The sequence below is a fragment of the Xyrauchen texanus genome, chromosome 22 (genome assembly GCF_025860055.1).
Source record: "Xyrauchen texanus isolate HMW12.3.18 chromosome 22, RBS_HiC_50CHRs, whole genome shotgun sequence".
NCBI lineage: Eukaryota > Metazoa > Chordata > Actinopteri > Cypriniformes > Catostomidae > Xyrauchen > Xyrauchen texanus.
The window spans coordinates 29,474,210-29,501,902 of record NC_068297.1 but is presented as its reverse complement, the minus strand read 5'-3'; the positions used below and the strand labels follow the sequence as shown (position 1 = coordinate 29,501,902).

General features: G+C 38.7%; 1 protein-coding gene across 4 annotated transcripts in view; it reads right to left on the bottom strand.

Moving 5' to 3' along the window:
• Window positions 1-27,693, bottom strand: part of LOC127662179 (echinoderm microtubule-associated protein-like 5) — a 137,037-nt gene that overhangs the window by 3,880 nt on the left and 105,464 nt on the right. Inside the window, exons 25-43 of one of the 4 annotated variants that reach the window (XM_052153259.1) lie at window positions 22,668-22,844; window positions 18,105-18,306; window positions 17,736-17,862; window positions 16,625-16,639; window positions 15,171-15,179; window positions 14,796-14,874; window positions 13,613-13,742; window positions 13,325-13,423; window positions 12,007-12,027; window positions 11,709-11,882; window positions 11,401-11,609; window positions 10,619-10,776; window positions 9,991-10,105; window positions 9,296-9,484; window positions 9,018-9,190; window positions 4,899-5,061; window positions 2,072-2,175; window positions 1,481-1,634; window positions 974-1,074 (exon numbers count right to left, since the gene is read on the bottom strand). In XM_052153259.1, coding sequence (XP_052009219.1) covers window positions 974-1,074; window positions 1,481-1,634; window positions 2,072-2,175; window positions 4,899-5,061; window positions 9,018-9,190; window positions 9,296-9,484; window positions 9,991-10,105; window positions 10,619-10,776; window positions 11,401-11,609; window positions 11,709-11,882; window positions 12,007-12,027; window positions 13,325-13,423; window positions 13,613-13,742; window positions 14,796-14,874; window positions 15,171-15,179; window positions 16,625-16,639; window positions 17,736-17,862; window positions 18,105-18,306; window positions 22,668-22,844 — 2,399 coding nt within the window. The remainder of the gene's footprint in view (window positions 1-973; window positions 1,075-1,480; window positions 1,635-2,071; window positions 2,176-4,898; window positions 5,062-9,017; window positions 9,191-9,295; window positions 9,485-9,990; window positions 10,106-10,618; window positions 10,777-11,400; window positions 11,610-11,708; window positions 11,883-12,006; window positions 12,028-13,324; window positions 13,424-13,612; window positions 13,743-14,795; window positions 14,875-15,170; window positions 15,180-16,624; window positions 16,640-17,735; window positions 17,863-18,104; window positions 18,307-22,667; window positions 22,845-27,693) is intronic. The other 3 variants (XM_052153258.1, XM_052153257.1, XM_052153260.1) reach the window with 3 other exon arrangements.

Here is a 27,693-nt window from a genome sequence, read left to right as displayed (position 1 = left end):
CTTAAATATATATATATATATGTTTTTTAATGTATATTTATCTTTTAACTTTTACTGACTACTTATGGTTACACCACTTTTTTTTCTTTAACCCCTGCCCAAAATGTAAAAACAAAAAAAGTATTTATCATAGTAGAGGTGTATTTAATTATTTAAGTAATTGTACTGTGTGAATTGCATTTTCAACATAATTGACTTCCTTATTAAATACATTAATAACTAGAAAGTTTCCAATAGCTCTGTTCTACAACCTAGCAAGCTGCCTACCTTGACAGCATTTTTAAGGTGCTCACCTGAGGAGAAGATTTCAAAAGGTAGACAGTAACTTTGTTGCCTCAGAAGACACACTGTTTTGATCAAATTATAAGACAGCATTGTTTGTTTCCTTTGTGGATAAGGCAATTATAGAGTGCATTGATACAAGGTTTGCAGATAGCTTTCCTCATGAACAGTATTACAACTCCTTGGAAATAATCATTCCAGGATGTTGATTATACTGTAAATATTTTTCACACAATAGCAGAAAGTATCAATAAAAAAACAGCACTCCAGTCAAAATCTATTACAATTAACTGTGAGTCTCTCGTGTGTATAATTTAAGGAGTGCTTTTTGTGAGTTGCTGTCGATGAAATCAGTTAGGATGCTGCTTTAGAAGGCAGCTGCCTAGGCAGGCAGTAGACAGAGAGACAGCTCACTAGGTTTTGGAACAGAACAAATGACTTACTAAAGTTATAATACAGATTATAAATTCTCAGAATGATACAGTTTGAATAACTGTACATGAGTCAATCGATCAAAATGTAATGTTTTTCCTGGTAAAACTACACTGATGAACTGGATCCTGAAATAATAACAAAAAGAAGCAAAGTGCTGACAGCACTGTCACAAAAGCTGATCATATAAAAGGAAAAAAAAATATTTATATTACATGAAACTACATAAGCTTAAACTGCAGTGTGTAACAGAACACACCTTCTATCGTCTCCTCCGGCACTGACGACAAAGTGATCCCCACTGGTGAAGCGGATGTTGGTCAGGTGGGCAGAGTGGCCCAGAAAACGCTTGTGTTTGGCCTGGGGACACAAATTCTAATGAGACAATTTGCTATTTTACTCTAGAGGGACCAGGAAAATATGAGAGAGGGGAAGAGAAATAATTTTTTATTTTTAAAAAAGTTAAACAGTTAAACAGTTGTTGGTAAAAATCCATAATACAGAAGTTATAATCTATCAATTGCCATATTCAGCCGTTTTATTGACTCATGTGATACCCTGTCACATGCTTTTTCCTCAGCATTCAGTAAATACAATATGCAGTGACTAGTAAGATTACTGCTGACTGTGGTCAAGTAAAATAGCTTAACATTGCAACTTACAAGTCATTTGTTGAATGCACAACACATTGCTATAAATTGACAGGTGGTTAATTTAAACCTTCACAAAAACTTCAAATTATTCCAGAGAAATGCAGTATACTTACAAATTTCTCTGGGCACGGAAAGTCGAACAGCTTTACCATTCCAAAGTCATCACCTGTGACTATGTTGATGCCGGAGTGAGAGACAGACGCACAGGTGACATCTGCTTTATCAGTGTTCCTGGACCAGATTCCCAACACCTCGTCCCCCAGGACACTACAGACGAACACAAACACCTCAGCACTACAGTAACATTACATCTACACTGTGCAATGTACCTAAGATTCTGACAACTAATAATTTTGCTTTTGGAGATACATTTTGCAACCAAATTGGTTGGTGTTTATATATAACTATATAGAATACTGTGTGTGTGTGTGTATATATATATATATATATATATATATATATATATATATATATATATATATATATATATATATATACACACACATATATATAATGATATATATATCATTACGACTTTCTTCTAATGCCACAAGGAGTCTGTGATTTTTGTAAATATACCGGTAGTTTATGTTGTTGATTGTTAATGATTTCTGTGTGAAAACACAGAAACAGATGCTGCGTACAAATATGTGAAGGGAATGAGACCCAATGTGAGTGTGGTTGCACCTCAGATTGTCAGTTACCTTGTCCACGTGGCCCAGGTTATTCTGTCAATCAATGCTTGCTCGGTGACTTGTTTCCCAGAAGGCACTTCATAGACAACACGTTTATAAGCACCAGTGGACAACTGGAGAGAGCAATAAGTAAAGGAAGAGTTAATGAGTTTGTCTAGTGCTGACCAACACCTATCAACAAAAGCAAAGTGTTTGTCAATATACACATTACACTCAGGGAAAGATGTGTGATTAAAGGGATAGTTCACTCAAAAAATAAAATTCTCTCTTCAATTAGCCATGTGTGATTGAGCCACTCTCATTCCATATCAGATGTGTATAACTTGCTCTCTTCTGCAGAACACAAACAAAGACATTTAGAAGAACTCATTTCAGTGCAAGTGAATGGTCCGGACCTTTATCCTCCTGAGAACCCAGCGTGACTGCTGTGTGTATTTTCCATATCCCTTTTTGATTTGTAACTAGTAGGCTCTAATAAACATGCAAAATATATACAAATAAAATGTTCAAAAAATGTGTCCACATATGACAGCAGGGCTAAGTTGTGAAATTTTAATTAACACCAAGCTATAGAAAGTCATTTATTCAAATAGTTAATTATGTGTCCAGGAGTGTTGGTTATTAATGTGTTTAATACGTTATATACATTGAAAAATAATTATTACTTCAGCTTTTTTAATTATCTGTAAAGAAATGACCAGCATCATCAAATCACAGCCAACCATGTTAAAATAAAATTTAGCATAATACTATTCTGAATCTATGTACTGATTATCATTGTCCTATGCCTGCCAAACATGTTGAGTGATCCAAACATCATCTGCTGCCTGAAACTGAACATTTGGTCGGATTTTAAGAGAGAATTCACTTAGCTGCATAGAAAGCTTTAGGATGTCCCCTTGCTCCCTTGCTCCCTATTTAGTGAATGACTTATCCTCCAGTGTGCTATCTGTCTGCACTGGTCTCAGAACAGTTAGAAATGCACCTTATTTTTATCCTTACTCCATATAAAGCCTCTGAAATAATACTTTTACAGCTGTTACATGAAAACGTACAATGTGAAAATGCACAATAAAACAATAACAAAATTTATATTAAAATGAAGTGAATTGACCCACAGATGTGTTAATGTTGAAAAATACGTTTTTTCAACTTTTGAGTGAACGCGGTCATAATTTCCATATATGTGGACATATCAGCTTATCAGTGCACCGATGTGCGAAAAATTTATTTTTAAAGCTGCATATCAAACAAAACTAGAGACACTACTCTCTACAAACAAACAGGTTTCAATAAAAAAAACATAGAGGTTTCGTAGCAGCACTTGCTGGAAATCAACGTCATGCTGTTGTGTCACGTGACACGCTCTGCCATAAATTTAACCCTTAAATGACAGTGTAGAATCTTTCGAATAGTATTCAGTCAGTTTTAATCCATTTCAATTATGCGTTGCGTATAGCAAAGCTAAAATACAATGTCCACACATGTGGTTAAAGCTCAAAAAGACAGAAAAAGGCAACATTAAAGTAATCCATATGACTCAAGGGGATTAATCAAGCAATCCAGTCAGTTTTGGGTGAGAACAGACCACAACAGAACTCCTTTTTCACTATAAATCTTGAAATCACTTTGTGATTTTAAGCTCAATTATGCTTCCTAGCGCCATCTAATGCTCTGTTCATGTGATAAATCACTAGGAAGTGTAATCAAACTTTTACATTTACATTTATACATTTGGCAGACGCTTTTAACCAAAGCAACTTACAGTGCCCTTATTACAGGGACAGTCCCCCCAGAGCAATCTGGAGTTAAGTGCCTTGCTCAAGGACACAATGGGGGTGGCTGTGGGGATCGAACCAGCGACCTTCTGATTAACAGTTATGTGCTTTAGCCCACTACACCACCACCACTCCTTATGCAGCCTTGAGACTGCAATGGAAAGATGTATAGTGAAAAAGGAGTTATATTTTGGTCTGATCTTACACAAAACTGTCTGGATCACTTAAGAGGACATTGATAAAACCACTGGAGTCATATGGATTACTTTTATGCTGTTTTTATCTGCCTTTTGGAGCTTCGGAGTTCTCCATTCACTTGCATTGCATGGACCTACAGAGCTAAAATATTTAAAAAAATAATCTTCGTTTGTGATCTGCAGGAGAAAGAAAGTCATACACATCTGGGATGGGATAAGTAAATGATGCGAGAATTAAAATGTTTGGGTGTAAAATCCCTTTAAGATGCCTTAAATAATTCATTAATCCCAAAAGTCATCAGTGACGGTCATTCAAAAGTAGACGTACTGTATATTATGGCCAAATAAATGTTTTTGCAAGCAAAATATAAATCACAAATATTACATTCTAGAAGCTGTTTTGGAGGGCTCTTAAACACGTAAAATGATTATTATCTTGTCACCATTTAGGATAGTCATTAGTGAAGGGCTTGAGACTGTGCATGCAGTGCCAATCAGCACTATCATGCTGTCATTTTTATGCAGTAAATGATTAGTCACATAAAATTTATAGGTCAGGTGAATGGCTCAAAAACATCTGTGGCTGGCATTAGCAAAAATTGAAGATTTCAAATGGCTTAAGTTCGAGGGTGGATATGCTAGCCAAGCAACTGATATTCAGGTGAATGGGAATGATAGCTGATAGTTTTCTCCAGGAAATTACAGACCTCCTTGATATTAACCAAACCAGAGCACTCTGGTGGTGACATTTAGAATGGATATTTATAACATCAGCAGTTCATGTAAATTCCTGTTTCTTTGCTCGTATTTTCACATAGATATATAAACAACAACACAGAAATGCTGTCCAACATGCTACACCTGCACATAGCAGCTGTCAGCAGAAAAGTCCATCTGCATGACAAAGCTGGGGATGTCTCTGCAGCAGTTGATGCGGTTGAGCTGCGGTCCTAACGTCAGGTCATAAAAATCTACAGCATTTTCACTGGAACCCACAGCCAGAAAGTGCGAATCAGGACTGAACCTGATGGGAAAGAAATCTGAGCTGTTACAACTTTAGCTGCATCACAGTAATAACAGTTAAATTGCACTGATCAAAAGTAGTGCTAAGCCCATCCTCATTACTGTAGATTTTTGATGGCTTAAATTGTTTATAAATAGGGCTGTCAATTTAACACGTTATTCTGGTATGCTGAATAATTTAACAAATATGTTGGGGCTTCGTTCAGGAGTGGGTTTGGTTATTAGCAATAATTAATAATTATCAAAGATAATTATTCATTAATAAAATCAATAGTACATTGATTAGAATCAACATTAGCTTATTAAATCTTCAAATAAACAATCAAAGATAACTAACAATGATCAAAATCAATAGAATATTAATAAGAATTCATATCGCTGGGTCACCACCCTGGAATCAGGGACTAATAACCAGACAGTATAGCAGTCTCAATATATTATTCAACATTCAGAATGGGAACAATAAAGGCTTGAATCAGTGCACTGAAATACCCTGCCAGCCCTTGGCACAGGTGGCTGTAGAACAATACCAAAACACTTCTCAAACTAAATTTATAACAAAATGTATTGATGCAGTAATATCAATTATTAATCAATACAATGCAGTCGATAAACTTCCGACTTCCAAATAGAACTAGTAATTACTAGGGTATTATGCTATAAATGTGGTTTATGAGGACATTTCTAGTGTCCCCATAATTCAATTATGTTAAAACATACTAAATTATGTTTTAATGAAAATGTAAAAATGGTTAGGGGCAGGGCCGGACTGGGACACAATTTCAGGCCGGGAAATCCTACACCCATCCAGGCCATCCTATGCACCCAAATACAATTTTGAAACACGGACAACCTTTTTTTTTTTCCCCCCTAAATTACATTTATTTCACAGTATGACCAGAACATAAAAACATAAACAACCAACCTAGAAGTAAAGCAGTCCTAATATCAAATGGGTCTGCACATAATGTACAAGCATTTATGTCAAATTCTTACATTTGATCAATAAATTCAGTTATAATAATAAGACACTATAGGGCTATTACCCATCAAATAAAAAAATGTGCACTGCAATTACAACTGCAATAAATAATGTTATGAGATTGATGTTTTAAATAAATGTTTGAATATAACTAAAATGCAATACTTAAACATTAAACTAAACCGCCAATAGGTGGCGGCAAGTGACCGTCTTAATTAGTGAGTCATTCATACAAAAGATTCGTTCAAAACGCGGAATCATTCAGTAACAAAACACTGCTGTAGCTTTCCTTTGGAACTATTTTAGTCGGTGAAATAGAACAAAAACAGTTAATATGGTTTGTGTCTAAAATGTAAGTTAACTTAATAAATATTAACTACACTACTTGTTTATTGAACAATAAATTCAATGTAACATTTTCAATCGTGATAATATTCGGCAAAACAGCTCTCTTAGTTGTGTTATGTTAAACTAAATCATATGTTATAAATAAAAAAAACAACAATTAGAATTTTTACCTCAGTACATTTCTTCTGTGAGTTTTGTGTGTGCACTCATTTGTTTTGATTTCTCCTCGAATGTAACGTTAGACGGGCGCTACCGCTTACATTTGCTAGCAGTTCAATACTAAGTTAACGAAGAAAAAAGTACAGTATTTACAGATGAAACTGACCTGCACTTGAAGCCCTGAACAGGTCAGTAATTTTGCAAAATGTTGATGCTTCTTCTTGGAGTGCTTTCTTTTTTTTGTCCTTTCCCTCTCTGCTCCACCTGGCCGTTTTCTCTCCATCATCGGGCGCTGCTCGCATTTTCTGTTTAACCGTTTGTCTGAGGCGTAAAGTCGAATCATAGCCTTGCCAGTCAAGACTAACAGATTCATGATTTTTTTTTTTTATTGTAATTAATATTAATAATAATTTTATTCAAAAATGATCACTGGTAAAAGGTAGTAATATAAAATAATAATAATTTAAAAAATAAAACAATTATTAAAAAAAGGCCGGCTGGCAGCAGGCCAACTTAGTCTCCAGGCCAGCGGGAATTGTCCCGGTGCTCCCGATGGCCAGTCCGGGCCTGGTTAGGGGATAGAATCTAGTTTGTTGAGTATAAAAATTATCATGTCTATGGAGAGTCCTCATAATGATGCACCAACATGTGTGTGTATATAAGGAGAGAAGGAATGCACAAAATGGCAGGCATGTCTCTCGTGGAGAGTGCGTCACGTTAAGTATTCAGCCAGAGAATGTGGCCGTGAATGTGGGCGGAGAGACTGGTTAATGGCATCTGCCCATTTAACACGAAGTGTAAATTGTCAATGAATTCATCACTGATAAAAACATGCTACTGCTAAGTGAAACCTGGCAAACACCTAATGACTTTCTGCAACTAAATTTTCCTACTCACCATGGATACAAATATTTGTCAAAGCCCCGACCTCACGGAAAGGGGGGCGGACTAGCTGTCGTTTGTCAAGATGGCATGAAAGTGTTTTTGACTGAATTTCATAATGTCATGTCTTTTGAATATCTGGCTCTCAAGATTGTTGGTAAAATTCCTCTCACTGTGTATTGATTTATCGACCTCCAAAGTACAGCCTCACTTTTTCTCTGAACTTAGTGAAATATTCCCTCTTGCCTGTGCTATGTCTCCCCATGATATACTGCTTGGTGATTTCAATATCCATGTCGATACAGACTGTTCAAATGCAGCTGAACTCATGCTCTTGAATGCTTCAATTTAACACAGCATGTGAATTATTCTACCCATACGCATGGTCATACACTTGACTTTTGTCAATAATGTTTCTACAACTGGTACACAAATTGGCATCTCGGATCACAAACTTCAAAAATTTTCATTTAATCTCTGTAAGTCAAACAAGAAAAATGTGGCATCTTATCGCAACCTCAAAGCAGCGACCCCTCGTCATTCTCCACCTCTGTCTGTGCACCCTTACATTCTGAGTCTTTCATCTCTCTCAGCTGCTCTTGTAGACAAAGCTGGTGCCCTCTTCTCTCTTATCACCTTGGTTTACTACTGAACTGTAGGCATTGAAGAGATTTCCTCTGCAACTATCGTCCTATTTCTAACCTGCCTTTTATATCTAAACTTCTGGAAAAAGTTGTAGATTCCCAGTTACAATCACATCTTGCAGCCAATAATCTCTATGACCCTTTCCAATCTGGTTTTCACCTATTCAACAGCACTGAAACTGCTCTCTTGAAGGTTATTAATGATCTCCTCCTCTCTGCTGACTCTGAATTTCTCAGTATTCTGATCTTGCTTGACCCGAGCTCTGCTTTTGACACTGTATGCCACAAAACACTCCTTTTCCGACTTTCAGATATTAGTATTACTGGCACTGCTCTATCCTGGTTTTCTTTCTACCTCACTAACAGACAATATTTCATTTTGAATAAGGAAAACAAATCCCCTAAAGCTCCTCTCACTCAGGGTATCCCCCAAGGTTCTGTACTGGGTCCACTACTGTTCATAATGTACCTTCTCCCACTAGGTCAGAGTATCCGTCTTCATGGGCTCAGTTATCACTGCTATGCTGATGACACCCTGATTTATACATTTGCACGTTTTGATGAAATACATGTCATCAGCTCATGAACTGCCTGTATCTGCCTATATAGTAATTACCTCAAATTCAATGCTGACAAAACTGAGATCTTGATGTCTGGGCTGCAAACACTTATGAGAAATATTGACATTTTTGTCAATATTGATGGAAATTTGCCAAAACCCTCTAATGAATCTGGGAATCACTTTCGATCCATCTCTTTCTTTTGAAGCCCACATCAGGACCATCACTAAAACTGCTTTCTTCCATCTACGTCACATTGCACGACTTCACCCCATTCTCAGTCGACTTCGGATAAGCGGTTGAAGATGGATGAATGGATGGATAAAATACTTAAACAATTGGCAGCCCTAATTATGAATTACTACATGAACTCCAGTCTCACCTGATATCTTGAATTGCAGAGCGCCGATCTCTCTTCTTCCCCCATATTTTCAGCGAGGTTACAAGTAGTATGATGAACTCTCCATTTTTCATGCCGATGGCAACCATGTCACCCTCTGGGCTGTAGCTGACGGTTCGAGCAGGATGACCAAGATTCACCTTATTCTGCATCTTCTGTTTTTTTATTTAAGAAAACAATCTATTTTAATAGCAGATAAGCAATGCAGATATGCACAAACATTCAAACATGTTTTATTAGTGTTTGTGTGTGTCTTGTACCCTCTCTGAAATGTCCCACAGGCGTACTGTGCCATCCTCTGCAGCCGACAGGAAGACGTCTCGGGTCGGGTGAGCTCCCAGACCCCAGATAGGACCATCCATGTGACCGTTCACCAGGATGTTACAAGCTGCATTCTTCTCACCAACTTCAATGATCTCTGCATTCCTGGTGCCCACGAGAATCTTCCCCTAAAGAATCAAGTGGAAACAATGTTGCACAAGAATTAGCCTGTGTCTCACTGCATCCACTAAGTGCCTATGATGTGAATCGGTGTAAAGTCAAATGTTTGGGTAGAAAATAGAATTTGTCACTAGTTATATTAAGAAAAAGCTTCAACAAAAAAGGGACGTTCACAACTCATTATATTATACAAGCAAATTTTGACAACATTTGATCAATTTTATGATACATTGTTTCAATGTGTCCCTTTTGTTTGTCAGTGTACTCTTTAGCTCATTTGCTTGATTCCAATTAAATTTTTATAAGTGCCTTTTTTTTTTTCTGTTTTTTTTTTTTTTTTTTTATGAAATAAGAATACAGCAGTCAAGCCAAATTATGGATCTGAGGTTCAAGACAGGAATGGTGAAAACTTTAAATGAGATTTTGGGTATTAGTTGCTCTGTAATTTATGTTTTACTTTTGAAGTGGTCTGCCACTTTTCTAAAATAGTAGTGATGTTTTGTAAATATTGCACCTTGCCCCTGCAGACAGAACGCACACAGTCAATGACCTGACCCGTCTCCAGTCTGAAGGCTCTGCAACGCTTCAACTCCTGATCCCACAGTTTCAGTGCACCTCCCTCCTTCGACCTGCAGAGGGCAGTCCACACAAAACCTCTCCTTCACTGCAGCACTTAACCACTCAAAGCAGAACTTTTTTGACAATGCATGCAGTTTCAGAAAATATTAAAACAAGTTGAGCATTACATATACAGTACTTAAAAAGACATCTACTTAAAATGTACTCAATGTCTGTTAGTTTTGCAGCCATTTACTGTATTCTAGTTTACTCCCAAAAGCTAGCATAGTTTTCAGTTTTTCCCAAAAAAACAAAAAACAGATCAAAGTTTTTTGTACAATTAAATGCTCTCTAGAATGAGATTCCCTCTCTCCAATACCACCTGCCATTTAGCAAGTAGAAAATAATGATTTTGCCAAGCTGTGATGTAACTAAATGCTATGTCCATTTAAAAAAGGAGCCAATCGATATGTCCAACCCCAGCTTCTGGTTTCAACAGAAAATATATCAACACTGAAACAATTAGGAAGGTAAACCATATCATAGGGTCTCCTAAGCATAGCTGGAAGTGTCAGGCCACTTACGGTCGTTCTTTGCCTCCTGTTACAATGAGCCCGTCTCGTAATGTGGTGTACATGGTGAACACAGGTCCAGTGTGAGCTTTAGCCACGATTCTCACTAGAATGTGTTCCTTCCACACACACACATCTCCACTAATGGTACCTGTAAATGTCAAGTTATTCTGAAAAGAAAACAAACCTGCACTAATCTAGTGACCTCTAAGAGAAGAACAGCATAAACATGGCAAAGCACGACTTTTTCCACATCCTCTAATTTATCCTTTTATGCTGAACCGGCAAAACAACTGCTGGAGATCTTTAAAAGACCTCTGCAAGCAACATTATCATTTTTGTTATGTTCTTTCAAATAGTTATGTTTTTAAATCTATAAAAAATAAATAAATGTTAATACATTTTTGAATAAAAAAAATAACAGAGCTCTTTTCCCATTTAAGCTATGACATGCAAGCGCACAAACAAATTCACACATACACTTAACACATAAATACTTACTCTCACACATTCCCACAATTCACTTAAATGAATAGTTCACGCAAAAATGAAAAAATCACTGAGAAGCTATAACTGACATGTTCCAAACTTTCTTTCTTCCGTCTAACACCAAAGGAGTTATTTTACAGCTCTCAAATCTCAGTTGCGATCATGTACATTTAAATGTGCCATTGGATTTTGTATAGGAAAAAACTGTTCTACAGAATTGGAAAGACTCCAGGGTGAGTAAATGATGACATTTTGAGGTGAACTAATCCTTGCTGAACTTCATTTAGAAACAGAAGAATACTTACAGCTCCAAATGCCACTGAGAGCATAGTCTGCATGCGAGCGTCCTCAATGGAGCTGAGCACACCTTTCTTACTGAGCAGAGCCCTGCCAGCCAGCGTCCAGAAGCGCACATGCTTTATCCCCACTGACACAAACTGAGTGTCTGAATCGGGCCGGAACTCTGCCACAAAAATCCGCTGTGTGTGACCGGCCCGACTTGCTACTTTGGCACCTTTGTAAAGAATTAGGCAATGAATGTAATGAAACATCACAACTAATAACAGTATATAAAGACAAGTATGCAAAGTGAATGCTGTTGATTGGTCTGTACCTTCCTGCCACTTCCAGATTGTGAGGGTGTGCTGGGGGTCCAACCCGACAGAGAGCAGCAGTTTACCAGTGGCACTGAAGCTGACGGAGCAGACACCCCGAGAATGATGGCAACGCAAAACAGACAGAGTCTGTTTGTTCATGGCCTCCCACAAGTGGATAGAAGGAGATGTGGCTAAAAATACACCAAGACTCCAGTTGTACACTGTTGTTTGCATATGTGAAGTAATGAAACTGTGTTCTAAACTGTGTTCTAAGGAGTTCTGCAACTCTGTTAAGAACTGGACATATTCTCTTACCTGACATATCACCAGCATCGCCTGTGTGAACAAAACAGCAGTTTAACATGAAAGAGGCAGCACTTTAAAAATGTAGACAGTTAATTTCTAAATCTATTGCTGCAAAACTGCTATAAGGTTTTCAAAATTGCAATTAAACCACACGACTCAAAGCTAAAAAAAAAAATTAGATACCGCTCTTTCAAAATAAAGAGCACAAACAGTATTGTTCAAAAGTCTAAGATCTATTTTAAATCGTCTGTTCAGTATGTCAATAGCAAATATTAATTTTAGATTTCCAAATATTAATTTTGCAACTAGAATAGAATCTAAGTAGAACAAGGCATCCTTCAACAGATGGTGTGGCCCCCCAAAGAGCTAGGATCTCAACATCATTAAGTCAGTCAGGGATTACATGAAGAGACGGAAGCAATTAAGACAGCCTGAACACAACTGTGGCAAGCTTTCCAAGATGTTTGGATCAACCTGCCAACAACCTTGAAAAATTGTACACAAGTGTACCTAAGATAATTGGTGCTGTTTTAAAGGCATATGGTGGTCACACCAAATATTGATTGTTATTATTATACATTTTTGTTTACTGCAATTTGTATGAAATAATTGCTAAATAAATATGATCAAAGACGTTTTTCTCAAATGCCTAAAACCTTTGTACATTACCTTATGTAAAGCAAAATGAGCAAAAACTTAAGAAAATCACAGAAAATTATTGAATTACTAGAAAGTAAAAAATCTAAATTAGATCTCTTTAATATCTCAAACGTTTCTCCTAGACAGCAGTGAGATTAAAAAGAGAACATTGTCTACTGCTTTCAGATTTGTCTCCAGAAATACTCACATATCTCATCTAGAATTTCACAAGAAATTATTTCTTGGTCTCAAACTGTGCTCAGATTCGCCAAGATCAAATAATATCAAGGTGGCCAGTGGTGGCTCAGCGGTTAAGGCTCTGGGTTACTGACCGAAAGGCTGGTGGTTCAAGCCCCAGCACCGCCAAGATACCACCGTTGGGCCCTTGAGCAAGGCCCTTGACCCTATCTGCTCCAGGGGCGCTGTTTCATGACTGACCCTGCGCTCTGACCCCAGCTTAGTTGGGATATGCAAAAGAACTGCATTTCATTGGCTCTGTACCTGTACTCAGCACAATTACATTAAAGTTGAATCTTAATCTTAAAACCAAATTATCTGATCTTTGTTATGAATGTTCATTTTATGAGAACAATGAGACAAATGAGATATGTGAATGAAACATAGCTGAGAACAATTTTTTTCTCTGTTCAGTTAAAATGTTTAAAGATAAATGTTTTCACAAACATACCTACTTGGCCAGTTGCCACCACGTTGGGGAACTTTGGGTGCTGATTAATAGTCAGGCACAGAATGTCATCACTGTGTTCTAAATAGAAACTCTGACATGCTGATGGCAAACAAATAGAAAAACCACCAATAAGAAAGCTGAACAAATTGTTTTTCCACAAACATGACTGTTTGAAAGAATAAAATACATATACATATAATGCATGCTGATTATTACATCCCTTCTGGCATGTTAAAACAAATTAAACAGTGCATGGCATATGACAGGTATCTATGAGTTTCCCCCCACCTGTTGTTAAGTTTAGGACGACCCCTACTGAGGCAGTGTGGTAGATGATATCCGCCCCCTCATTAAGGTAATGCACATTGTTTCGGCAGTCGTTGCCTCTGTAACCAAACACCAGCTCAAGCACTAAGTCCTGCAAGGAGAGTCAAAGAGGGGTGACTGAGGTCGTATCCATGACAACAGCAGATACTCTGTCTCTCAGAATGTGAAAGGACAGACAGAGAAATCAATCAAGAGAGGTTAAAAAGATAATTTAACCACTTTTACTAAGGGTACAGTGGGCTCTGTGATGAACATTTAATGAATTCAACAGCCAAGATACCAGAATAAGCTGTACACATTCAAAAAAGTACAAATAGGATAAAATATGACATTGTATTAACATACAGCACAGTACAGTATTCTATTGCTGTGCTTACCAACCATAATGGGGTGTCTGGAACAAAATGGGAAAACATTGTTTTATAGGATAGGATAACAAAGGAAAAGGACAGGACAGCACAGGAAATGAAAAGAAATGAAAGAAAAGGAAAGGTTGGGATGGGATGGGATTGGACAGGGTAGGATGAGGTGGGATAGGACAGAATTGGATAGGGTACAAAGGGAAACATTTCTTCCTATCCTATCCTATCCTAACCAATCCTGTTCTACTCTACTCTACCCTTTCCTTCTCAAGAGATGTTGTGGGATGCGGTGGAAAAGGAAAGAAAAGTGATGGAAAGGGATAGTGAAGATATAATAGGATAGGGTAGGATAAGATAGTATGGGGTGGGATGAGATGGGATGGTATGGGATGGGATAGGGTAGATTAGGGTAGAGTACGGTAGGGTAGGGTAAGGTAGGGTAGGGTAGGGTAAGGTAGGGTAGGGTAGGGTAAGGCAAGGCAAGGTAAGCTAAGGTAAGGTAGGGTAGGGTAGAGTAGAGTAGGGTAGGGTAGGGTAGTGTAAGGTAGGGTAAGGCAAGGTAAGGTAAGCTAAGGTAAGGTAGGGTAGGGTAGAGTAGAGTAGGGTAAGGTAAGGTAAGGTAGGGTAGCATAGGAAGGAAAGCATAGGAAGGAATGGGATGTATAGGATGGGACAAAATAGCATAGTAACATTAGATAGCATTACTGGATGGATGTTTGGATGGCATTTTCATATACCTATATTCCACAAACAGAAAGTTAATGTGTGCTGTGATCACTCACATCAATGGGTCTCTTTTTCTTGCCCACGTTGTTGGTCTGTAGTTTCTCTGGCATTGGTGGCGCCCTGCTCACAGGGGGTCTGCCCCAAAACAAGTAAAATAACACCCACTTAATCAGACTTACATCAGTATTAGGTCAATTATTACCAGGGTGCAAAGAACACCAGTCTTCTAGTGCGGTTCTTTTTCACTTCAGGATTTCACCAAAACAGGTCACCTAATACTAAGCACAAAGTTACTGATTCAGCTCTACAGAACATAGTTTCTGACAAATGATAAAATTCTGTGAACAACTTTTGTGAAACTCTATAAACTATAATTTAGTCTAAAAATCCCCTAAAATATAATATGGTGTGAATGATAGGTATAGTCTTACCTGGAGCCCCTTTAATGGCAGCATTAACAAAGAGAGAGAGAGAAAACATTAGAACTGTGGCCTCAATATGAGCAGTTCCCCCAAGTGCTCCAGATAACAAGAGAACACAACACAGGGACACTAAGGACACAAAATACAAAGAATACCACTTATAATGTTCCCCATGACAACCACAATCATCTTTACTTCACACCATGTGGTCACAAACAACACATAAATAGAGTTGAGAGAAAGAGAGAGAGTGTTAAGTGAGAGAAGCTGAATGTCTAAAATTAGCTTTCTCAATAAAGTAAGTTCTTTACCAGTGTTGGGGGTGTAGCCTAACTGACTAAAAGTACCAATGCTACATGTGTAACTACATCAGTATCGTGACAGAAGTTCAACTGTTTTAAAAACAGTGTAGCTTTCCCAGAATCAAGCAACTTTTTCCGAAGAGTAGCGGTGTAGCGAAAAAGCGCTACATTGCTGTTAAGTTGTACAGTACTGTGAAAATGTCCTTAAAATCCAGTGAGCTAACTTACACAATAATCAAACACACTGTCCTTAAAACATACTGTCTCTCTCGTATGTAGCACTGGAAAGTCTGATTCGTTTAAGAGAATCAGTTTGGAAAAACTGGTTAAAAAATAAATGATTCACTGAATCTGCTGTTGCCATTTGTATCGTTTTATAGTGAAACATTTAGTTAAATGCTGACGTTCATCACTATGTTTTCGATCCAGTTATGTTTTATTTGTTTAGTAGTATTTAACATATAATGTATCTGTAAAAGTGCCATTCTGCTTTCACCCTAATCGAGATTTATTCATTCAAAAGTTCTCATTGATTTTGAGCATGTGAAATATGGTTCTGATTAAATTATAAATTACATTTCCTTTCCTGACAGTTATATATTTGATAGTTACAATTTGTTTTTATTGCCTCAATAAATAGTTTCCATGCTACTTTAGCTAGAAGCTTGTCCTTTTAGCTCTCTACCTTTTCAAGAGTTGCTTGACTATAGTTTAACTATTTTCAATTATGAGTAACTTGCAACATGGTAAGTTACAGTTTTAGTATCTTCCCCAACACTGGTCATTACATCTCGAGAGAGAATGCAAAGGCAGCAAAGCATTAGCAAAGCTCCCAGAGGCTGAAGAAGCAACATGTATAATATTCAAATAATGAAGTGGGGAGCAATAATAAAGCTTCAAAGCAATGACAGAATGTCTGCCAGAAAAACACTTAATGTAATGCTGCGGCATCTATTCTAATTTAAAGCATCCCAAGCTTAAAATAGGAGTAATAAATCAGTGGCAAGCAGTTTTATGATTACCGGTAAGCGTGTGGAAGGTGGTTTTATGGACATGAAGGCAGTCATGCGGCGAAGCAAACATCCACAGAGCATGAGAGAAGGCGGCACGAGAAATAGCTTTTATTATTTTCTGAACAATTGCCACTTTTAGTGATCTTACCTGACTACGCCCTGCCTTCACGACAGGGAGGAGTGCAGTACAGAGACAGACACCAGGAGTGAGGGAAATTGGAAAAGACAGACATGAGGGTAGCATGTCACTTAAAGGCCAAGTGTTCCATCAGTTACACTATCCCTGGTTATCTATCATATTAACTCTTGTGTTGTGGTAGCTCATAACATTTCAGAACCATAAAGTGGCAGATGATTAGAGCTGTCCAGTATGCATTGATATATATATATATATTTGTTTCATTTATAAGACAGTTTAGCGTTTAGTAAGCCCTTCCAGCAGTAGTAGAACACAGTAAGTATTTTGGCTTTAGAGAGTGTGCCACCAACATGAGTGTATACAAAATGGGACCTTAATGGTGGATATGAAGAGTTTATAGAAGCATTCGACATGGGAGGACAAATAAGAGTACAGTATATGACATTTCACATTTAACCACAAACGAAGACTAAATGAGCAATTTATCTATTCTATAAAATATTCCAGGTATGCAAAGTACAACAAAGATATCTGGGAAATATCTGCCAATTGTCAAATTAAATCTATGCTCATTCAAGCCATTTTTGTTTGAATTGAAAAAAAAAAAAAAATACAAATTGTCGTACCCCTATTTGTTAGCTTGCTTGACATGAGCAAAGCCAAAAGTGTAAAAGTGAAGGTGGTGAGAAAATTAAAGGAAAAAGAAAAGAGGAAAATCCTAGTTCAATCTTCTGAGTGTGCGATTTAAGCGTGATATTACTTTTAAACAGCAGTTCTATGAAAATAAAGTTAATACTGAGTAACTTTTAGGCAAAATATAGACAGTTATTTTGTCTATTTTTGCTCTGCCAATGAAAACAGTTTCAAACAAAGCCAAAGCAGGACCGACCGCCAAGCAACACACAGGCTGACAGCCTGTCTGGAATGCCACAAAAGCAGAGAAGTGCAGTGATGCAAACAGTGAAGCGTCCCAGTGCTGTTATACTAAATATCAGCACTTTTGGAATGCCACGTATCTAATCAGATTATAGTACCGAAACTATCTGACATATAATAAATACTATAGAATTGTCCATTGCTGTGAACACTCACACTACACTGGGTGAGATTCCTAAAGTACCTTTCATCTACTGATGGCTCCTTCTGTTGTAAGTGGGGTTTGACCCCAGTCATGGGTCGCATGTTTGTAGATAAGGCCTTTATTACATAGGTGATCTCATTCTCTCGAGTTACATCACTGTCGTACCCTACACAGAGCAACGGACAGAGAGAAAAAAGAAAAGGGAAGGAAAAAGTGGTGAGATAACTCACACAGGTTTGGAATAACATGGGGGTAATGACAGAATTTTCATTTTTGGGTCAACTATCCTTTTACAGATTCAAGATATTGTGATATGACTGATGGCTACCCTCTTTAAAACTAGATGAAAGTGGATGAGAGTAGTAATTGTTCTCATGAGCTGAATGATAACTGTACTATCTTTCTCACCTCCATCATCCTCGCTCTCGATGTCTGACTCCTCGCTGTCACACTGTCTAGCCTCTCGATAGTCCTCACTCTCGTAACTCCAGATCATCAGGCAGGTGTCAGAGCCACCAAGCGATGCCAGCAGAGAGTCATCATGTGACCAGCGCACATTAGTCACGTGGGTACTGTGGGCCATGTACCGTTTGAACTTTGCATACTTTCCCTATTGTGATAATGTTAGCATTAATGTTCAAATACATTTACTATAAGATTCCTACAAGAATTTAACTTATGATGCAGAGTACTGGCAGTGGGAATCTTGAACATGTTCAGATCACATTTTCAAAAGTAATAAATTATAATGTACTCTTTTCACGTTTTCTGGTTGGGAACCTGGACAGCAAGGTAAACTTTCATCATTTGCTCCAATAGCCAAATAAAAAAATCACTACTGTGTTTTCACAACATTACATAGAGGTTTGGGAAGGTTATTTTGAAATGTATTCCACTACAGATTACAGATTACATGCTGTAAAATGTAATTTGTAACGTATTTTGTTAAATTACTCAAGGTCATTAATGTATTTTAAATACTTTGGATTACTTCTTCAGTACTGGTAGATTTTTTTACTTCTTTTGACTATAAAAACTCTGCCAGAACAAAATACACATGTTAAAAATACATTCTCTGAAAAACCTAAATATCTTATGCAGTGTTGTTTCTAAAACAAGATTAATGAAATTTATCTTGTTTACAGGATTTTTAGATATTTTTACAGGAAATACAAAAATTATTATCAAGAATATGATTTTTGCCCTAATATCAAAGTTCTTACTAGAAAAAAAGAAACTATGGTCTAACGTGAATTTTCTTGACAAAAAAATATGATAGTGTCTGGTAACATGTGCATGTAAAATGACTAGAAATAGAATTTTAGCTTAGTGTAAAGCTGACAATTTACACAAGGTTTATTCCTATTTCTTCTGCTCCAAACTTACTTCAAACTTACAGTGAGGGAAAAAAGTATGTGATCCCCTGCTGATTTTGTATGTTTGCCCACTGACAAATAAATGATCAGTCTATAATTTTAATGGAAGGTTAATTTGAACAGTGAGAGACAGAATAACAACAACAAAATCCAGAAAAAACGCATTTAAAATGTTATAAATTGAATTGCATTTTAATGAGGGAAATAAGTATTCGACCCCCTCTCAATCAGATTTCTGGCTCCCAGGTGTCTTTTATACAGGTAACGATCTGAGATTAGGAGCACATTCTTAAAGGGAGTGCTCCTAATCTCAGTTTGTTACCAGTATAAAAGACACCTGTTCACAGAAGCAATCAATCAATCAGACTCCAAACTCTCCACCATGGCCAAGACCAAAGAGCTGTCCAAGGATATCAGGGACAAGATTGTAGATCTACACAAGGCTGGAATGGGCTACAAGACCATCGCCAAGCAGCTTGGTGAGAAGGTGACAACAGTTGGTGCGATTATTCGCAAATTGAAGAAACACAAAAGAACTGTCAATCTCCCTCGGTCTGGGGCTCCATGCAAGATCTCACCATGTGGAGTTGCAATGATCATGAGAACGGTGAGGAATCAGCCCAGAACTACATGGAGGATCTTGTCAATGATCTCAAGGCAGCTGGGACTATGGTCACCAAGAAAACCATTGGTAACACACTACGCCATGAAGGACTAAAATCCTACAGCACCCACAAGGTCCCACTGCTCAAGAAAGCACATGTACAGGCCCGTCTGAAGTTTGCCAATGAACATTTGAATGATTCAGAGGAGAAATGGGTGAAAATGTTGTGGTCAGATGAGACCAAAATCGAGCTTTTTGGCATCAACTCAACTCGCCGTGTTTGGAGGAGGAATGCTGCCTATGACCCCAAGAACACCATCCCCGCCATCAAACATGAAGGTGGAAACATTATGCTTTGGGGGTGTTTTTCTGCTAAGGGGACAGGACAACTTCACTGCATCAAAGGGACGATGGACGGGGCCATGTACCGTCAAATCTTGCCTCAGCCAGGGCATTGAAAATGGGTCGTGGATGGGTATTCCAGCATGACAATGACCCAAAACACATGGCCAAGGCAATAAAGGAGTGGCACAAGAAGAAGCACATTAAGGTCCTGGAGTGGCCTAGCCTGTCTCCAGACCTTAATCCCATAGAAAATCTGTGGAGGGAGCTGAAGTTTCGAGTTGCCAAACGTCAGCCTCGAAACCTTAATGACTTGGAGAAGATCTGTAAAGAGGAGTGGACAAAATCTCTCCTGAGATGTGTGCAAACCTGGTGGCCAACTACAAGAAACGTCTGACCTCTGTGATTGCCAACAAGGGTTTTGCCACCAAGTACTAAGTCATGTTTTGCAGAGGGGTCGAATACTTATTTCCCTCATTAAAATGCAATTCAATGTATACATTTTTTGACATGCGTTTTTCTGGATTTTTTTTTGTTATTCTGTCTCTCACTGTTCAAATTAACCTACAATTAAAATTATAGACTGATCATTTGTTAGTCAGTGGGCAAATATACAATATCAGCATGGGATCAAATACTTTTTTCCCTCACTGTACTTCTCTGTCTGCTGTAACGCATCATAAGAAAGTGTTTCACTAGTGTTTAAATGCACTTTGGATCACATAATTTATTTGTATAAATGTTTTCCATCTGAAAGGACAAAAAATTAAATGAAACAAATAAAATGCAAAGTAATGCACAATAAAATGCAAAGTAATCTCTTCAGTAATCTAAATACTTTTTGAATGTAACTGTATTCTAATTAGAGATTATTTAAAATTATATTTTAAATATTTTGTATTTTTAATACGTAATCCCACTACATGTATTCCGTTACTCCCAAACCCTGATTACATAAGAGGAAAAATTTAGAGAGTGGTGGATTACATAAATCAGAATATACTGTAGAATATGTCAAATTTACTGTTTTTCTCCTCAGCAACTGATAATGCCCCATCGCAGCAGTGTTAACTCGTTTTTTAATTATCGCCAGGGTAATATAACACAAAGTATAATGTTATAATTTTACACAAAATAATAATAATAATTAAAAAAATTATAGTTTGAAATATGCTTACACTTCTGAATAATCCAGAAATGTGTCATTACATTCTTTGAAAAGCATCTATTTGCATAAAGAAAACATAGCCTGTTTTAGTATCCATTGAGTTTTTTTTTGGCATTGTGAAGTTATTTTCATGACAGTTCAGCACATTACTACCCCAAATTCTTCGTATTGTAATGTGTCCGGTTGTTTTATTTGAATTTGAAAAACTAATTTTTCACAATTTTGATTAACTGGATTCTTATTACTGTAATCAAATCATGTTTTATCATATTATAGTAAAAATACTGAAATCATTTCTTTTTTAATTAAAGGCAGTACAACACTGTGGCAGCGGGGGCGTGGTTAAGCGCCCGTCCGGGAGAGGAAAAAGCTCACTCACCGGTTCTCTGATGTACCGTTGCGTGGTCCTCGAACACTCCTCCACACTCAGGCGGACGACAGCCGCTCCACCCCCGGGCGAACCGGAGTGAAACCGTTGACCCCCAGCGGGTAGAACGCGCCTCCGCTTTTCTGGCGGCAAATGGGGACACTCCCCCGCCCCTGGCAGCGGCTCTACCGCTCCGGGCGGTCGGAGAGTTTCTTCCCTCCTCCCCTCGCGGACGGCGGTCTTCACTTGACCCCTCCGCGTCTCTGGGGACGGCAGGGCACTCCTCCGCCCCCGGCAGCGGCTCCCTCGCTCCAGGCGGTTGGGGTATCCAGTCCCCACTTGCCCCGCGGACGACGGCCGTACCACGCATCCGGGCGGTCGGGCTACTCCGTCACCCGGCAGATGGCAGCGGCGTTCCCCTGGGTGGACGGCAGTGTCGAGGACTCTGCGACGGGCATCCCTCCTCCTTCCCGGGTTTCAGCACCAATGTAAAAAAGTTAAAGGATGGGCAAGGAGGAGGCGAGAACCGGCTTGTCAACATAAATAATAATTTAATAAGAAACTTAAAACACAACATAAACCAACACACAAGCGGACATGCCCGTAATTCTCTCTCTCTTCCCCGAGGCTCTGTCGCTGCTGCTTTATATGTCGCCCTCCCCATGCTTACTGAAATTAGACACAGGTGTTAGACATAATTTAGCTCAGGTGTAAGCGCCCTTACCGCTTTTCTCTCCCGGACGGGCGCTTGACCACGCCCCCGCTGCCACAAACACATACTACCATGACGCATAAATAGTTAACAGTTTAAATAATATATTATGACTATATTATATTTGTAATAATGTAATGAGAATAAGATTTTATTTAGCATTTTGGTAATGAAACTTGGGAGGGGGTGCATTTAATTGAAATGAAATAATGTCACAAAGCAAACAATCTCAATGGTCGTTCAAATATTCTTAATTTTATTTTGGAAAATATACTTTACACTATACTTTAAATATACTTTATTTATTTATTTTGATTATGGGTTGAAATATGACCAAGACATGTTTTTTAAACATGTTTTACATCGATTCAACTCGATCAAATGATAAAATACTATCTTAACCTTGACTGGATACTTGAAGAGCTTGACATATCCAAGGTCATCCCCAGTAGCCAGCAACTTCTTATCATTGCTGAGACAGGCAGCCATTACTTCAGTAACATCACTGACCACAGGCCATATCCCCTCACAGGAACTTCCCAGCACACACGTCCATGTGCTCCAGTCAATCTTCTCCACCTGAGGGAAATAAAAGTGTGAATTCTAGTTAATTCTAAAATGGATACATGACGAGTTGGAGTGCCGTGAACATACAGTTCATGGCAAGGCATTAATAGGACAATTTCCTTTCATCAATAAAAAATTATTCATAGACATTCAATTAGGGCCATTTATGACTATTAGTAATGTTGAAAAATTAAACTTCTTCAAATTATGTTTCATTATATTTACATTACATTTATTCATTTGGCAGATGCTTTTATCAAAAGCGACTTACAAAAGAGGAATAATACATCAAAGTGATTCAACTTAAGGGGAAAGTGGTACGAAAAGTGCTGCAATACAAATTTTCACTAGCATCAGAATAGTAGTATCCAAGACAGATTAGTGCAACAGAAGAATATACTGTAGATATATACAGTACTGTGCAAAGGTTTCAAAAACTTTCAAAGTGAGGAATAAATAATGACATAAATAGTTTTAATTAATCAATTAATGTCATACAAATTCCAGTAAACAAAAAAAAGAGCTAAATCAATATTTGGTGTGAAGACTTTTGCCTTCAAAACAGCATCAATTCTCCTACTTACACCTGGACACAATTTTTCTTGGTTGATGGCAGATAGGATGTCCCAAGCTTCTTGGAGAATTCACCACAGTTCTTTTATTTATTTCGGCTGTCTCAATTACTTCTGTCTTTTCGTGTAATCCCAATCTGACCCGATGTTCAGTGGGGGACTCTGTGAGGGCCATGTCATCTGTTGCAGGGCTCCCTGTTCTTCTATTCTATTCTATTCTATTTGCAAAAGAAATGTTTGGGAGTATAAAATTGATATTTGTGACAGGGCCCTGTCACATTCCTATTGACATACTAAATTAGCAGATACAAATGACCATCTTAAAACAAATATATATATATATATATATATGTGCCTCTTTGTGTTGGCGGTGCTCATTAGCCGACAGCAAGCTTCTCGTGGGAAAGATCTGCAGAATTTATTTTAGGTATGCTGGAGCAGACCCAGTGACTGTGAATTTAATACGTGCATTAACTGGCTGTTTCATCTGTATTTAACTGTATCGTCTGTATTTAAATATGTATCACAAGTTCTGAAATAAAAAAATCAAGTTGATTTTAGTGTGTGTGATAGTGTGAAGAAGGTCATGGCTGACTTGGAGGATCTTGCTGTGATACGTCAATCGATCACTGCCATGGAGGTGAAATTCACTGAGATGTTACAAGAGTGGGGGATGTTGAGAAATGGATCGATTATCTGGAGTCATCGGAGAGGGAATTATCTGCTAATCTGTTAGCAACCAAGGTGAATTTGGAGCATATCTGAGAGAAGTTGGAGGACATGGAAAACCGTAGCCGGCGGAATAATATCCGTATCGTCGGAATTCCTGAGGCCAAAGAAGTATAGGATATGATGAAATTCCTCAATGGGCTCTTTCCGAATCTACCCGACATAGCAGGCTATAAGCTGGAAATCGAGCGAGCTCACAGTGTTCCAGTTTGGTGATCCTCGGAAGGAGACAGGCCCCGATAAATTCTGGCCACATTTCTGAGATTATCTGATAAAGATTTTGTGTTATGTGAGGCGAGGATTAAAGGAAGGCTTTCTTGGAAGCCTTGGATGCATTTTCTTGTTCCCAGACTTTGCTATTCGACAAAAGAGAAACATGATTCAAGGAATGCAAGAAACATTTACATCAATGGAAGGTCACTTTGCACTGATATTCCAGGCCAAACTGAGAATAGATGCTAAGGATGGCCATAAAACATTCACATGTCCACAGCAAGCGATGTCCTTCATAAAGTCAATGGAGCGAGAAAGTGACCTTGTGGTACTCACGTTGCAGCCGAGTGGACCGTCTCACTGAATATTTGCTTGACTGTTTGAAGATTCTGTGCACTCTTATTGTGCTGGTTCCTTCTAGCGGCTGGAGTATATTTTGCAGAATAATACACCTTCAGGAGAGTTTTATGGATGAAGCTACATGCTCTTTGTGTTTATTCTGCTTATTAGCTGGAGTTTGTTTTATAGATTATCATTTGCTACGTAATTCTGTCTCACAAAATTTGTATAGAAACACAGGACTTGAGCAATCTGATGGCAAAGTTGTTGCAAGGCTCTCGTAGGCATACATAGACTATTTGAGTTTGGAGGGATGGACATCAGTTGGCGCTGTTTTGCATGGTGTTAATGCGCACAGCTTTTTTCAGTTTTTTCTGTTCTAGGGAATGTTCAAGCTTTGACTGTTGCACTAATGTTGGAATGTGGTCTTTATAATCCTGTTTTTGACACACAATTAATTTTTTCTTACATCAAAATGTCAAATGTTAGTATGAGTGGATTGTCTCTCTCCACATGGAATGTGAATGGGTTGGGGCACCCCATAAAAAGAAGGAAGGTTATTTCGCTTCTTAAGTGTAAGAAATATGATATAGTGTTTCTTCAAGAAACCCATCTTTCTCTGCAGGAAGCTGAACATTTTTGAAAGATATGGAGTGGGCATTTTTATTATATTGCTGGCACGAGTAAGAGCAGAGGAGTCATTACATTGGTAAGTAAACATCTGCAATTCAAATGTCTCAAACAAAGTAAAGATAAATTATGAAGAGTCATTATTGGTTTATCTGAAATTCAGGGACAAAATTCTTATTTTGGCGAATATTTATGCACCTAACATTGATTATCAGAGCTTTTTTATAGCTCAAAGGGATGTTGCAAGCCGCTGGTCCCCATTATGATATAATATTGGGAGGAGACTTTAATCTTTTGATGGACTCGGTCCTTGATCCGTGAAGCAAAGGTGTGCAAGCCCCCTAGAGCATCATTGATGCTTCACAGGATGTGTAAAAATCTTTGGTCTTAAAGATATTTGGAGACTTTTGAACCCATCTGGTTGAACCCATTTTTTTCTTCAGTCCATAAGATGCACTCTAGAATATATATATATATACAGTATATATTTTTTTTAAATATATAAAAATATTTTTTTAAGTCCCTCATTTCATCTGTTGTTGATTTCTAAATTGGAAACATTTTAGTCTCAGATCACACCTTGGTGAGTTTAGAGATGTTGCCATATACAGAGAAAAATAAATCATATAGTTGGCACTTTAATGTATCCCTTTTGCAAAATCCTGAATTCCAATGCTTAAGGCTGAAATCAGTGTCTATATGGAGACCAACTGGTCCTCAGTATCCTGTGTGGGTGTGGCTTGGGAGGCATTTAAGCAGTTCCTAGGGGCCGGATCATACAGTATGCTTCATTCACAAAAAAATCCAAAGCACAAGTACTCATGGAATTGGAAGGGAATATTAAAAGTGCTGAGACAGAGCTGAAGTGCTGAATGTCATCTAATGCTTCAGAGAATTGACCCGATTGAAATACAGACATAACACTATTTATGTCGCACAAGGTGGAGTTTTGACTATTCAGGGCAAGACAGTCATACTTTGAGTCTGGGACAAAGCAGCAAACATTCTGTCTAGATATATAAAGCAGAGAGAGTCTTTTTCTGCCATTCCCTCAGGGAAATCTGCTGGTGGTGAAATATTTACCTTGGCCATTGATATTAATGATGCTTTTAAAGAATTCTATCTTGAGCTCTATAGTTCCAAGTTTTCATCTTTTGATGAACATATTTTTATTTTTAATTATTTTATAATTGATAAAAAACAAACCGATAAGGAGTATCGATCAGAGTAATAGTATTGATAAAATCCTAACGATACCTATCTGTGGCAGGGCGGAGGTCTTGATCCTACACACCCGGTCCCGTATTAGGCTAATTATGCATCTGTGAGGGATAAAGGTCGACTGCAGAGGATTGTGCGGGAGAGAGAGATCGTTTACGGACATGTCCGTCATGTGTGTGTTTATGTTGTCTTCTTTTAAGTTTATCATTAAACCATTATTTATTTCGTCAAGCCGGTTCTCGCCTCCTCCTTTCCATTGATCACTTTACACTGGTGCCGGAAACCCGGAAAGGAGGAGGGATACGCCGTAGTAGAGTTCTCACCACTACCGTCCACCCCAACGGAGCAGCCGTGGCCATCTGCCGGGGGACGAGAAGCCCAGCCGCCTGAAAGTGGACGATGGCCACCGACCGCGAGGGGAGAAGGGGCTCCTAACCGACCGCCTGAAGCGGTCAGGGCCGCAGCCAGGGGCGCAGGAGTTGCCTACTGGCCGCTGAAACACGGTGGGGTTTAAGACCTCCGACCGCGAGCGGGGAGGGGCTCACTGCCCACCGCCTGGAGTGGGAGAACCGCTGCCAGGGGCGAGGGAGACCCCTTATGTTCCCCGAGAATGCGGCGGGGCGTTCCGTCCGCCAGGGGCTGGAGGACTGCCTCTGATCCGCCCGGAGAGGCGCGGCTGTATCGGAGAACTGGCGAGTAAGAGTTTTTTTTTTCATCTCTCTCTCTCTTTCTCACTGTCGCTCTGCGTTGGCCTTTTCCCTCTTTTAAATTTTACGGTGTTTTTTTTGGGGGGGGGGTACTACACTGTTACAGGAAGTACCCCCCCATTTTAATTATTTCTGTTTCCCTTCCCTTGTCCCCTCCCTCGTCCAGGTAGATGGGGATGACCTGCCGGCAGACTAGACGTAAAGCACGCCATCCTCCAGGGAAAGGGGGGGGGGATGTACGTCAGGCCGAGGGCACCCCAGCCTGAGAGAATGAGGAAGGATTGTGGCAGGGCGGAGGGCGGGGCCGGGTCGTGATCCTACACACCCAGTCCCATATTAGGCTAATTATGCCTCCGTGAGGGATAAAGGTCGACTGCAGGGGATCGTGCGGGAGAGAGAGATTGTTTTCGGACATGTCCGTCATGTGTGTGTTTATGTTGTCTTTTAAAT